The sequence below is a fragment of the Pelobates fuscus genome, chromosome 2 (genome assembly GCF_036172605.1).
Source record: "Pelobates fuscus isolate aPelFus1 chromosome 2, aPelFus1.pri, whole genome shotgun sequence".
Classification (NCBI taxonomy): domain Eukaryota; kingdom Metazoa; phylum Chordata; class Amphibia; order Anura; family Pelobatidae; genus Pelobates; species Pelobates fuscus.
Window position 1 is genome coordinate 123,956,959 of NC_086318.1, and position 14,698 is coordinate 123,971,656.

General features: G+C 39.3%; 1 protein-coding gene across 1 annotated transcript in view; it reads left to right on the forward strand.

Moving 5' to 3' along the window:
* The first annotated feature begins 4,891 nt into the window (after positions 1-4,891).
* The window catches only part of SKIL (SKI like proto-oncogene), a 41,213-nt gene continuing 31,406 nt past the window's right edge, over positions 4,892-14,698 (forward strand). Inside the window, exons 1-2 of the mRNA XM_063441041.1 lie at positions 4,892-4,964; positions 7,019-8,611. Of these exons, the coding sequence (XP_063297111.1) occupies positions 7,565-8,611 (1,047 nt within the window). The 5' untranslated portion in view covers positions 4,892-4,964; positions 7,019-7,564. The remainder of the gene's footprint in view (positions 4,965-7,018; positions 8,612-14,698) is intronic.

A 14,698-nucleotide genomic window follows, 5' to 3' on the forward strand; every position in this document is an offset into this window, starting at 1 on the left:
AGATGTTTTGGACTACACCTCCCATGATACTTTGCCAGCACTATAGCTGTAAGAGCATTATGGGGGATGAAGTCCATAACATCTGGGGTGCCGAAGGTTGCCTACCCCTGGTATAGATCATGCCCCTGCAGTCTCACTGCTCAATTCTCTGCTATTTAGGAGTTAAATCACTTTGTTTGCATAGCCCTAGGCACACCTCCCTGCATGTTAGTTACACTGCCTGCCTAAACACTTCCTGTAAAGGGTCATCTAATATATACACTTCCTTTTTTCTGTTTAATTTAGTTTTTCTTATCTCCTGCTCTGTTAATAGCTTACTAGACCGTGTAGGAGCCTCCTGTTAGTAAATAAACTCAGTTAAGAGAGCAGGAGATAAACATTTGAAATTGAAACCATTTGATTTTCATGCAGGCAGTGTCAGTCACGGCCAGGGGAGGTGTGGCTAGGGCTGCATAGACAGAAATAAAAGTGACTTAACTCCTAAATGGCAGTGAATTGAACAGTGATATAGGCACGATCTATACACAAAAACAGCTTTACTAAGCCAAAGCTGTTTTAGTGACTATAGGATTATTGCCCAGATTTTCTGCAGTATTATTTAGCAATATAAAGCTCTGCAGAATATGTTGGTGCTCTATAAATGCTAATAATAATACATTTTGTCCAGTTTCGAATGGCATTGATTGGCTGGGTGATGGGGTTGTGACCTAGGGTGGGTCTGTTCTTAGAAATTTTAAGTGGCTTACTAAAAACTATTTATGCAACTAAAAAGTAATTTAGAACAATAATAATACACTTTATTTACACAGACTGATTTCTAAACACATTAATTGCAGTTTAACAGCACATTACTGTATTATAGCTGTTATACACACCAACAATATGGAGCTCCTAGAAAAGAGGGACATTAGGATAGAAAAGTAAGACGGAGGGATTAGAGTCAAAAATAGGGACTGTACCTCCTAAATAGGGACACTTGAGAGGTATGTGAATTTCCCCCAACTGTAAACACCATTTACATTGCTAATCCTGTGAGTGGAGAGTTTGAAAACCTTAAAAATGGTCTGACACAGAACCGGGGGACATCACCACACCACTGGCCTGCTAGCACCATAACCATTGGAACTCAATTATGACATGAGTATCTCAGATAATTCAGTAACCAGCAAGTAACCAAATTAATTTCTCTCCATTCCCTATGATTTTACATTACACACCCTGCTAGTTGTCTTGCTTTTATAAACTATGACTATAAAGATTTCCAAAACATAATTTTGACACAAATTTTGAAATAAGTAAAATTATTATTATTATTAATTACAATTTACTGTTTGGTGAATAAATGCCTGTTGGTGGTGGAAAAGATAGCTATTTATGTGCATGTGTGGAGGTCGGAGATGGAGAGAGACACATGGGGTGGAGGTAGACACTGTGGGGGGTGGTGAACAGAGACACTATGTGTGTGTGTGTGTAGGAGGGGGTTAGAGAGATACAAGAGCTTGGTGTTCTTATCTTGGAGATTTTGTCAGACTGATGGTTAAGGCAGAAACCTCTGGACCTTGGAGCATTTTTTTTTTTTTTTAAACCTTACATAGCTAGTGGAGACTGCATGTAATAGTGGGACAGCTGCTGTCTGTTTGCAGTACCATAGAAGAGTGTGTCATTCAGAAGGCATTTTGGATGGGTGTTATTATTCTGTGAATAAAATGGGCTGCCAGATGGCCAACAATTGATCAGACAGTTAATGGATACATGCTGATTTGAGTGTGTCTGCGTGTGTATGTCAGGATGAATACATGTCAGTGTGTAAGTCTGTGTCAATGTGTGTATGTCAGTACGTAACTGAGTCAGTCTGTGTTACTATGTATATTTAGAGGTTATGCATAAGCACTGTACATCTGTGGTCATGTGCATGTGCAAGGGAAGGAGGATGGAGATATAAAAAGAGAAATGGGGGCAAAGCCTTTGTTAAAGAGTACCAGCAAAGGACAAATGAGAGATAGGGAAAAAAAACACCAAAAAAAAAAACCAATACAACCAACGAAAGAGGGAAATAAAATAACATGAGGGATAAACTTAAAAACACAAAAATAAGAAAGGCAGACAAAAATACAAACTGTGGAAATAAAATATGTGTTCCTCTTTTTAATGAAATAAATGTTTGGTCTAAATAAACATATCACAGAGTTCCTTGGCATTAGAACTCACAGAAATATGTTATTTGCATAGATATAAAACATGGATATCTAAAAGGCTAATTTAATAAGTAGGGACACTTCAAGCACTGTAACCACTACAGAGCACTGTAGTGTTTGTGGTGTCAGGATTGCCCTGGTGCCACCAATGTAACTAGTAAAAAGGATCCTTGTCTGGATCTCGTTATAACAAACAATGTTGATCTTTTGACCAACATTCAAGTAGGGGAGCATTTGGGAAATGGTGATGGTACACTGGAAACAGAGATGGGTCTGTTAGTTAATGAAGACCAGGAAAAGGCAGAAATTTTAAATAACTATTTTTATTCGGTATATATTAATGAGGATCCCATGGCAAGAGATATGCAAATGATTGCTGCAAAAAAATTGCAGATAACTTGTGATTGGATGACTCAAGACAATGTGCTACAGCAGTTAAAGAAAATTAATGTAAATAAAGCTCCGAGGCCTGACGGTATTCACCCACGAGTACTTAAGGAGCTAAGTGGGGAAATAAGTGAACCTCTGTATTTAATCTTTCAAGATTCTTTTGTTTCAGGTATTGTACCGGAGGAGTGGAGGAAGGCAGATGTCGTTCCTATATTTCAAAAGGGTTCAAAATCCTTGCCTGGAAATTATAGTTACATAGCTGAAAAGAGACTTGCGTCCATCAACTTCAGCCTTCCTCACATATGTTTTTGCTGTTGATCCAAAAGAAGGCAAAAAAACTAGTCTGAAGCGCTTCCAATTTTGCAACAAACTAGGAAATATTCCTTCTTGACCCCCAGATGTCTCACACAGAAGGTGTGGTCTTACCAGCGATTTATAAAGAGGCAAAATTATATTTTCATCCAGAGAATTTATGCCCCTATTTATACATGACAAAAACTTACTGGCCTTAGCAACTGCAGATTGACATTGCATTTTGCTGCCTAATTTGTTGTCTATAACAATTCCCAAATCCTTCTCGTGTGTGGTTATCCCTAGTTCACTACCATTCAGGGTGCAAATTGCTTGTGCATTTTTAACCCCAGAAGTGCATAACTTTGGATTTCTCTATGTTAAATTTCATCTGCCATTTCAGTGCCCAGTCCCCCAATCTATCCAAATCCCTCTGCAGCAAAGCAATATCCTGCTCACATTCAGGTGTTGTCATGTATAAATAGGGGCATAAATTCAAGGATGAAAATTAAATTTTGCCTCTTTATAAATCGCTGGTAAGACCACACCTTAAGTATGCTGTGCAATTTTGGGCACCTGTTCTAAAGAAGGATATCATGGCACTAGAAAAAGTGCAGAGGCGGGCTACAACATTGATAAAAGGAATGGAGCATTTTAGTTACGAAGAAAGGTTAAAAAATGTAAATCTCTTTCGTTTGGAAAAACGGCGCCTCAGCGGGATATGATAACATTATACAAATATATTCAGGGCCAGTACAAACCACTATCTGGAAATCTATTCATAAACAAGGCTATACATATGACACAAGGTACACATTTAGGCTGGAAGAGAGGAGATTTCATCCAAGGCAAAGAAAGGGTTTTTTTTTTTTTTTACAGTAAGAACTATAAGGATATGGAAATCTCTGCATAAAGAGGTGGTTTTATCAGTCCATACAGATATTTGAACAGCAATTAGATAAATACTTCCAAAAACATAACATACGGGTATATATTTTCTAATTAGTGGGGTAATAGCTGCTTGCTTGATCCAATGAGATATCTGACTGCCATTTTGGGGTCAAAAAGGAATTTTTTTCCTATTTTTTTGCAAAATTGGAAGCGCTTCAGACTTGTTTTTTTTGCCTTTTTTTGGATCAACAGCAAAAACAGATGTGAGGAAGGCTGAACTTGATGAACGTAAGTCTTTTTTCAGCTATGTAACTATATGTTTGACTTCTTACCCGGGGTTCGCCGGGCACCACTCCACGTCCCATGCTGCAGTTGGAAGTGTGAGTTTGGCAATCTCCTACTGTTAGCTCTCCTGAGCTAAGCACTGCATTTAACCAGCTGAGACAGAGAGCTTCTGGGTCAACTCAGGCAGAGAGCTTAGCTCAGACAGGGAGCTTCTGGGTCAGAGAGGTGAACAAACAGTTTGGCTACTTGCATTGGAGGAGGAGGAGGAGGGCAGGACACTCCTGGCACCATAACTACAACAGCATTCTGTAGTGGTTATAGTGCTTGGATGTTCCTATAAGCAAAGAACCTTCACTAAGACTGACTTCTTCAAAAGGAAATGACTGTCTCTATGCGGTGGTTGGGATGTTTTAGGGTCGAGGCCTTGAAAATGCTGTGAACCTCAACTCCCATGACTCCCAGCCAGCCTACAAAAGATGCCATGTTCTCTGTTTAGTGAATAACCCTGGTCAGAAGGAGAAACACGGGTTATGGTTTATTTTCCTATCATGTGATCTGTCTGGCAGGCAGTACACACAGAGTACATGGAGGCACTGTGCTCGGCGCTTCCCGACACCTTAACTGGGAGACAGCCACACACGTCACGTGACCAGGCTCGTCTGCCCTCTGCTCACCCCCCCTCCTTCTCATCCTCGCCCAGCCCGCCCCCCTCGGTGACGTCACCGCTTCCTGCGCCCCGGAGCCCCGCAGACAGAGCCGACAGACGGCAGGAGGGAGGCGGCCCGTGTGCAGCGGTGACGTCACGGGCCGTGGCTGTGGAGGCAGGAGGAGGAGGAGGGCTGGAAGCTGGTTGACACCGAGCCAGATCAGCATCGGGACCGGAGCAAGAGCTGCCTTACTACTGCCGCAAAGGTAAACATGGTGTGCGCCTCCCCGCCTGCCAGCCGCCGGACCCGGGGGGCCACTGCTGGGCTGGGGGCAGGAGGGCACAGACTGGGAGCTGGCATTGCCCCCCGAGGCTGGGCATGGAGGGTACACTAGGGGCCATCCAACAGACACCTGCAATGCACACATTCACCTACCGGGGGCGGCAGTGGGCATGGGGGAGAATGGGCACAGGGGGTGTGCGTGGGCACTTACTGTGGTGCCAGGAAATATGAGTTCATCAATGGTGGCAAGCAAGGTGGGTACCCAGAGGGCACCTGTGGCATTGCTCATGGAGAGGGCACTAGCCTCTGTAGGAGAGAAGGGACATTTATTATGCTAGTGCCCCCTGTATGGGCACAGGGCTGGTGGTATGCAATGTTTTGTGGAAATAATCCAGTGGGATGGTGGGGGGAGTCTTGGCATGAAAATAAATTATACTACAGATAACAGACCCTGGCAACACGGAAATTAACTGGCATTTTGGGTGGTTCTGCATGTGTCACTGAGAAAATAAAGGGCACTAGCTGTTTTATTAGTTATTGGATGGGCATGCATTGTTGTGGTTGGCATGAGCCATAGAATAGGTGAACTGACATCAACTGATTTAAGGCTGTGCAGCTTGTGCACATTAAATGGTTAAATGCATATGTGTGCCTTTTGTGAGGCACATAACCTTAGGTTTTTAAAATGCCAGTTATTGATTTCCACTGCTGAAATTAAATGCCTATTAAAATGGGGATTCCCTTGTCCCATTGTTCCCTCTGTGCCTTAATAATGACATTATGCTGCAAGCATATCCAGGTCTGCCTTAACAATAGTTATTGTTTTATTCTTTATCCTATTTTAGCACCAAGTGTAGTTTCTTTTTGTTGTTGTCATCCTGACCTGATTGTTTTACTTCCTATTAGAGATATGGATAATATTAATAAGAAAAGCTTTCAACTTGAAATTTAGCATTTGAGTGAATAGTTGTCTATTTATATATAATCACTTTATGTGGCTTTATTTTACACATGTGTAGGACTCGGAACAGAACATTACATTTAAGGTGTAACGTTTAACAGCGTGGCTGAATAATACACTCTATTAAGTGATTTTACATTTATTTATTTTTTTTCTTAGACACTGTTCGAAGCTTAAGCCTTTCTTATGTGTGAGGTGCGAGGTGCATGTTAATGCTCATATTCATGTCAAACATCCTTATCACTTCTAATGAAAAAGTGAATTATTATATTCCCATTTATTTGATTTAATTCCAGTTTTGCAGGGCAGAAGCAGAACTAACCAGATCTTGATTATTCCTGCCCATTCTATTCGGTACCCATTGTGGGAATGTAATTTAGTTTAGGAATCCACATGGTTAAAAACCTTGAGGCTAACCCAGTCCTGGGTGATGTTTACAGTTGCACTGACAGGCAGGGATACAAGAAGCTTCTGGGGTCATGCCATCAGCATCTCCAACTGAGTTATCAGCCGCCTGCTGGACTGGACTGCAGAGAACTGTTAGCAGTCTACAAAAGGATTATCACATGACATTATTAAGGCAGATTTCCGCTCTTTTTTTTTTTTTTGACCCCCCTCCCACCATTGGGTTTTTCCTTGTATTTACTGTACATGTGTTTAAGCTCTCTGTCACGTTCACATCCTTTTATTAAAAGGATGTTGTATCTTAGTGATCGATTATGCAGTACACATCGTGATGCAGAGCATGGGTTAGATAGAAGAAACGGAGGCTTGGCATTCGACTTTGATATTGTAGGATAAATCAAGGGTTAACTCAAAGGAGAAATGTTATGACCTTCTGTTACAACCGATGTATTAAGACCTTTTTCACCGCTGAATTGTTTAATGCATACAGTTGGGAAGATGGAAATAGCAGTGTATTTTATTTTTTTTTCCATTGCAAAATTTGTCTAGTTATATCTGTACAATCGAATCTTGAAAAGATTTCAAGGTTTATGTTTGAATAATTTGACCTTGAAAATATTAAGGAATGTGATCAATATATTCTTTGTTTCTTTCTTTGCTTTCTTTTGCAGATAAATAAATGGCAGACTGAAACGTAACATACCACCAGAAGCCGCGTGCTGTTATATCCATGGATATGCTTTTACATGTAACTCATGTTAACTGGCTCTTCGAAAACACATTTGCTGCATGCACTGTCGCCATTTAAACCTCATGTTACCCACTGGATTACATGCTCCTGTTTTTTATACATATATTTATATATTTTACGTGGATGCAAGTTTGTAAGCAACATTGTGACCAAAAAAAATAATACATTTTATCAAAACCATTTGAGATCATAATATAATTAACTGTAAATGGGCACTTTGTAATACACATTGCACGCCTTCACTTCATATACATTTCAGATATTTTTTTCTCTTTTACAAGAGGCTTATATGCAAACTGAAATTTAGGAAACCGGATACAAACATGATGTGGTGATGCAATCCCGTGCATATTACTAGAAATTAATTATTTCTACTTTAATGGCATAATGATGACTCTTAGAAGTTGAAGGTTGAGCAAACCCTTTGTTGTGGCTTTTTGATTTTTTTTTTGCGGAGAGTTAAAAAATGGGGGAAGATGGGAGTCCCCCGCTGAAAAAGGTCGCTAAAGAAATGGATCTCACTGTTGATGTTTCAAATGTTATAAGCAAGGTGATAACAATAAAAATGGAGGTAGACGATTATAAAGATACGTGTGGAGAGGAGAACACGGACAGTGTTAAATCTAGTGGTGTCCCAGCCTGCACATCTTCTGAGCTAAACCCAGGACTCAAGCACACGTTGGCACAGTTTAACCTAAGCAGTCGAAGTTCATTAGGTGGGCCTGCTGCTTTTTCTGCCCGATTTTCCCAAGAAAATATGTCCCCTACAGTGTTCTTGCCACTTCCTTCTCCTCAACTTCACCCTGGGCCCCTTCTTATCCCATCAGACAGTTCGACAGAGCTGACACAGACTGAACTAGAGGGTGAATCAATATCATGTTTTATGGTGGGAGGAGAAAAAAGACTTTGCCTTCCTCAAGTCTTAAATTCAGTTCTTCGGGACTTCTCGCTTCAGCAGATTAACATCGTTTGTGATGAAATGTACATTTATTGTTCGAGGTGCACTTCAGACCAGCTTCACATACTAAAGGTTTTGGGAATCCTTCCATTTAATGCTCCCTCCTGTGGACTCATCACCTTGACTGATGCTCAAAGACTATGCAATGCTCTTTTGCGGCCACACACTTTCCCACAAAATGGTAGCTTGCTGCCTGCTAAAAACTCTTTGGCGCAATTAAAAGAGACAGGTAGTGCCTTTGAAGTTGAACATGATTGTTTAGGAAAGTGCCAGGGTTTATTTGCACCTCACCTCTACACTCAACCAGATGCCCCCTGTATTCAGTGTTTGGAGTGCTATGCGATGTTCTCCACACAGACATTTGTCATGCACTCTCATAGATCCCCAGACAAGAGAACCTGTCACTGGGGTTTTGACTCTGCCAAGTGGCATTGCTATATTCACCTGAGTTCAAAGCAATTGGAATCACCTGATGGGAAAAAGCTCAAGGTTCTCTTGAAGGAAATGAAAGAGAAATTCAGTAGAAAGAATCAGCCTAAGAGGATACAGCCAAAAGTAAGTCTTTTTTTTTTTGTGCCAGATTTGGCAGTAATAATTTCAATCCGAATTGATACACTTGAGCCATAATTGGTGATGTACAATACTAATGTTCCATTGTAACTAATGCGGCTGAAAGCAGGCTTTTTTTGTTTTTGTTTTGCTTGCCATTCTGGTATATTGAGTGAGATTATTAAAAATCAGAAATTAGACAGTTTTAGGGTTATTTACTAAAGTGAGTTAAAAGTGTAAATTAAATGTAAACTTCAAATTTAAGGTCAAAATAGTCCAACTGGAAATATTCTCCCAAGTCAACTATGAATTCAGTTCACCCATTTTGGCCTTTAAATGTGAAATTTACTTTAAATTCCTGTCTCACTTTAGTAAATAAGCCTTTTATTTTTAAGAGTTACATTACACACCAAAGTAACATTAGCTAGACTAAGCAGTTTTGGTGTATAGATCCATGCCCTTGCAGTCTCAATGCTCTATTTCTGCCATTTATGCAGCCCTAGCCACACCTTCCCAAGCTGTCACTAACACAGCCTCTTGAACAGACTGGTTTCATTTTCAATCAGATCTTGTCTACTTTAGAAGTTCTTATTGCCTGCTCTTTTAACTGAATGTTAATCCCACTAGAGGCTTCTTCATGCCCTATCAGGCTATTCACAAAACAGGAGATGAGAAAATCTCAATGAAACACACTGCAATAAAAGAAGTTTAAAAACTAGATCTTTCTTTATAGGAAATGTGTATGGAGGCTGTGTCGCAGATAGGGGAGGCTTGGCTAGGGCTGCATAAACAAAGTGATTTTACTCTTTGCAGAGAACTGAACAGTGAGACTCAAACACCCAAAACACTGCAATAAGCTAAATTGTTTTGGTCTTTAGAATGCCCCTTTAATGTAATAACAAGGTTGTGGAAAGCCTATACAAATTTATAGAGCTGTTAATCCTTTATTTTTATTTTTATATTTATAATATAATATTTTTTTTTTTCCATGTCAGTTTATAAGAAAATATTGTTTTAGCTTTCTTCTTTTCGATGAACTGATGCAATGCATGAGCCCATTTATTCAGAATGCCTGGATAGGTGCACATGTGCAAGAATAAGATGGGTAACGATTGCTCTGTTACGCTTTGAACCAATGCAGCATCCTACCTGTCACCCTATCAGTCTTTGAGACATCTGCTTATTGTATGCTACAGTTGGATTAGGACTGTGTGTCACTGTCACATAGCTTGAGAAAATCATGAAATCCTGTGCCTCAGCCCCAAGCAAAAGGAATTTAAAAGCTTATATTTCACTGGAGAGATTGCCATGCTTATTAATCCGTGGCAGCCAGATGTTGTGGGTCATATGTTCTTTATTTTAGAATATAGTGTTTACATTTTAAACTATTGAAGACCTACTTGAATGGGGGAACTGAACAAAGGAATTGGGGTTCTCAGGGATGGAATATTCCAAAGGTTTTCCTCTGTAGTTTTTCAGCATCCTTTCAAAGGCTTATCTCTTCTCCCACTCCAGTTATTGTTACCGCTTCCATCCCCTCTCCTCTTCTGTCTCCCAATGCAGTCAGCCCTGCTCTGTTTCATATAGCCATCTTTTAACCTTACTTTACTCCTCTCTGTTGCCATTGCAACCCAACCTATTGCACATCTCGTATCTCTTTACACATCCCTCATCACGGTTTTTCCTTCATATCTGTTTTTATTCTTTTCTGTCTTTAAAGTTTTATTTTCATCCTCTCTACGTTTGTGTACCTTTTTAGTTTTTTTAAATATATTTTTTTGGTGTGTATGGTTTATTCACTAAATTAGGAAATGTATGACATGAATAGGCAAAGTGTACATTTTGGGTCAAGCTTGAAATATACCTGAGCTAAACCGTTTTTCCAGCTCTGGTTTTGTGACTAAACATGTGTGTGTTTTTTATTTTTTTTTCTGTTTGCATTTTCTGTTTGACCTATTGTCTAATATCTTGTCTCTTCAACATATTCCCAGCAGCTCTTCCCTGCAACATTCATTTGTGTTCTCCTGATGTCTCGCCTTCTGCTTTTTGGCTTTTGGCTCTCAGCCAAGCTATAAAAGTGCTATTACCCTGCCCCCTCCTCTTCTATCTAAACACCTATCTCAGATTAAATCTTGGGCTTCCATCAATTTGAATGGCTGTATCATTTTAGTCCAGTGTTATTAATACAGTTTAAACAATTTATTCTCCTTATGGAAAATAAAAAGATGGATGAGCACATATAAAACTCAGGCTATTTTGGTTGCCTTAGTGTAATATGGATATGTTCAAATTATCATATTTTCTTTTTTCCTCTGAGATGGTTTTTAATGCAGCTTTTGAAATTTATGTAATTGGCTTTTAATGCTTGGGTAAGCACCCATATTTGAGTCCCCATGCTATTTCAGTGGGTACCAAGCCCAGAGGTTGGATGTTGTGCCTCGTATTTCAATCTGCACGAGTCAATTGGCCACAGTGCATTGTTAACTGTAGCAGCATTGTCTTTCTCGGTCCAGTAGAGCCCTCTGGCTTCATATAGAGTCTAATTAAGGTATTCTGCTAAATGTATTTAATGTTAATTATATTACAATGAAGAATGGCTGGCTGAGTTAATTTTACCTTGAAAAATGGATCTCTTGGCTAATGCGGTGTAAGTGATTTGGGTCCCTCTCCACAAAGATTAAGAACCGTTGATCTATATCATGCGTGTTATGGAGCTAGGCTGACTCCTTTGGATATTGTGTGTATTTGTTCCCAGTTAAAATTTTTTTGGTACTGTCTCTGCTTTACAGCTGCTGTTCCTGGTAGCTGAGGATCACCCCTGGTAGTCTAGTGGAGGGATTGTAGCTTGAGCTGGGTCCATGCAGGCATACGTTTTGTGCTGCATTTAATATTGAATGCCTGGATATAAGATTTTATCCCAGTGTCATATAAGCTTTGGTTTCACATTTAACAATGCAGCAATGGGTGCCAGGAGCTGCATGCATCTCTAGAATGCTTGGAATACTTAGAGAAGACACTTGGTAGAACAGATCTCCTCCCTAACACTGGACCTCAACATCCATGCTAGTTGGTAAAGATTTTTTCCCCTTTAATTAAACATTTAATTGCTTTAACTATAGTTCATGTAGTTTCCCCAGATTGTAGTTTTACTTAGTGGGTTATTTATTTTCATGGGGAAGAAACAACATTGATTATTGTTTGTTTAAAAAAACTGGTCCACTATCCCCGTCACCCTGGGGAACTCTACCCTAAATACGACTGCTCCACCCGCCCCAAATATCAAGGTGGGGGGAAACAGGGAAAAGGAAGTCACAGACTAAACCCACAACTGGGTTCCTAGTATCCACAGGCAACCCTGGACAGAGACCCCACCCTTTGAACATTGCCTGCTGCTGCCCTGATTGTGTACATGTACAACTATGCTATGAAAAGAATCGTGTAAATGTCATGGATACCGTGCACCAACCCTTTATTTTTTCAGTAATAATTACCACACATATAATTGAAAAAAAGAAAAGAAAAGCTGGTCCACAGCATTTAGAGTAATAAACATAAAATGTTAGCCTACAAGGAGGAATGGTCCCCATGTTACAGGTATCTACCCCTTAGGCTATTACATACAATGCACATTTACTAAAATACTTCTTAATAATATAAAATAAAAACTTGATACAAATTAAATAAATTTCTGAAAAAGTGAAAAAGTGCTTTTATCCTCAATATTCCCCTTAAGAGTCCTCATTCACCTATTCCACTGTGTATATTTATTTACACAATTTTACCTGCTCTGGAAAGTCCTTTTTGGGTTGAGATTGGGTTTGGGTTGTTTGTCTATCTTTCTTTCGTATTGATTTGTCAAAAGATAGAGATTTTGGTTTAGTATAACTAAAAGAAACTTTTTTTTTTTTTTTAACGTTTCAAATAAATGAAATCCATATAGGGTTTGCGGAGAACCACATTTTCCTTGTGTATGTTCATGGTATATTACTCTGTAAAGTCTCAAACTGTAATAATTGACTGTGCTCTGTAAGTGGTTTAACACGTTGGTGATTGATGACTTTGAACAAAATCCATCAAGTGTAATTATTCTGAAAAGTCTTTGATAACTAGCCTATACATGTTTGTATACCACATAAATTGAGCCTTGTGCAGTGCAGTGCAAATACCCGCTCCTGTTCATTTTGTTATTTTTGTTATTCTATTTGTTTGAAGGTGGCTATAATTTTCAAAGCAATGAAGATGGATTTTAGTGATAGTCATTCTTGTCATCAGCATTCACAATTATTAGGAATATGGAGAAATACATGGAATAGTATTGTGGTGTGTTTATTAAAATAACCTATGCGTAAAAAAATTCTTGTCCTTATTCCAGTCAGAGCAGCCATCTTGTCTTCTTTACAAGACATTATGCAGGAGAATAGCAGCTAAACATTTAAATAAGGTGATAGCTGTCAGGATTCTTTTATATATTTCAAACTATCTCACACTTTTATACAAAGTGCGAGGAAAAAAAAAAAAAGTAACATTGTTGGGTTTTATGGAGTACCCAGTTTGCATCTATAATGTCTCCTTGGTTCTGTCACCTCTTGAAGGAAAGAGAGGACGGGAATATTTTAAGGCTTCTAGTGCTCTGCAAACCTACACACTTAGCCACCATCTCATGTGAAATCTGGCCCGGTTACTTTGTGTAACAAATGTAATTACTTGTAGTATTCTTCCCATTATCCACTCATTCATTATACATTGTACAATGCACTAGCACTGCATTTCTTTTATATGGTTGAGGCTTATTAACTTTTTCCTATTTCCTGCTTGGAGGGAGCAGAGGTATGACATGCAGGGGGATTGAGTAGACAAAGGGGGTATGCGTGTGTGTTGCTTACTATTGCTAAGTGCCATTTAAATACTCTGTGCTATATAGTTCTCATGCGGGTGCTCTATGTGTTGTTGGCAGCGCTGTGTGTAACCTAGAAGCAGAATTCCATTGTATAAGACTTTGTTATATTTATTTTTGCCCAATATGTCACGGAGTATTCCTATGAGTGAGTAAGTGCTGCTAAGTCTGAAACTCGTGAGGTTTCTTTTTTGGCTCCTTGTATAATGTATTGTACGTGCTAATAATGCTTGCATTGCTCCTCCAGACCATGCTGACGTGAGCATTTTTTTTTTTTTTAATTAGTGAATCTTTTCATTGTACTGGTGGAGTATGATAAGCAGCTTTTATTTTACATATTATTACCAACATGACCTTATGAGTCTGTTTGCCAATATGCCACTGAGCCCAGCTCAGGGAATATATTAAAGTCCCTAACATTTAAAGTGCACCTGTAATGACTTTCACCAATACACTGTGTATTTTTTTGACTATGTAGATATTTGAATTTGACCTTGTCGCTCTCACAAATTGAAGGTGGCCCTCACTGCTGTACCTCTTTTACTCCGTTCATTAATTTAACCTGAGGAAAGGGACACTCCAGACCCCTAACACACTTTAGTTAGTTAAAAAACAGCTTTGTGTGAAGTGTCCTTTTTTATTCATTTTGCTAAATGTGTCGATTTCAATAGAAACTGACACTTTTTTTGAATTAACCTGATAACACTCCCCCTGACTTTCAAGCAGACAACCTGTCCTGTTACTTCCTAGTTTGGTTAGCTCAATGGAGCTAAACTCTGAAGGGGGCAATTATTCAGAGCACTTGCCTAGCAAAGACTTATCTTTGGACTGCATTGGGAAGTCTGCGATTGGACAGCCACAGAAAGCCTGGGCGGGGTTAGTAGGGGACAGCTTGCAGAGGCAGCAGGTAAGAACTGCAGGTTTTCCAAGAGCTTTTTAGCCAAATCCCCTATGAAAATATGCATAATTAAAAGCATGGTGTCATTTGGGGCATATCTACTAAACCGTGATTTTTATTTGTATTGTGGCAGTGAAGTGTCCCTTTAAGTAAATTTATTAAACACTATACACAACTGAAAGAGCATGGCAGTGAACTGAATCATGGTTTGCTTCACTGATTCTGTAAATTAAAAAACACAAAACAAAAACAAGCAAACCTTACAGCCTCTGAGCCACAGGGAAACCAGATGGTTTACACT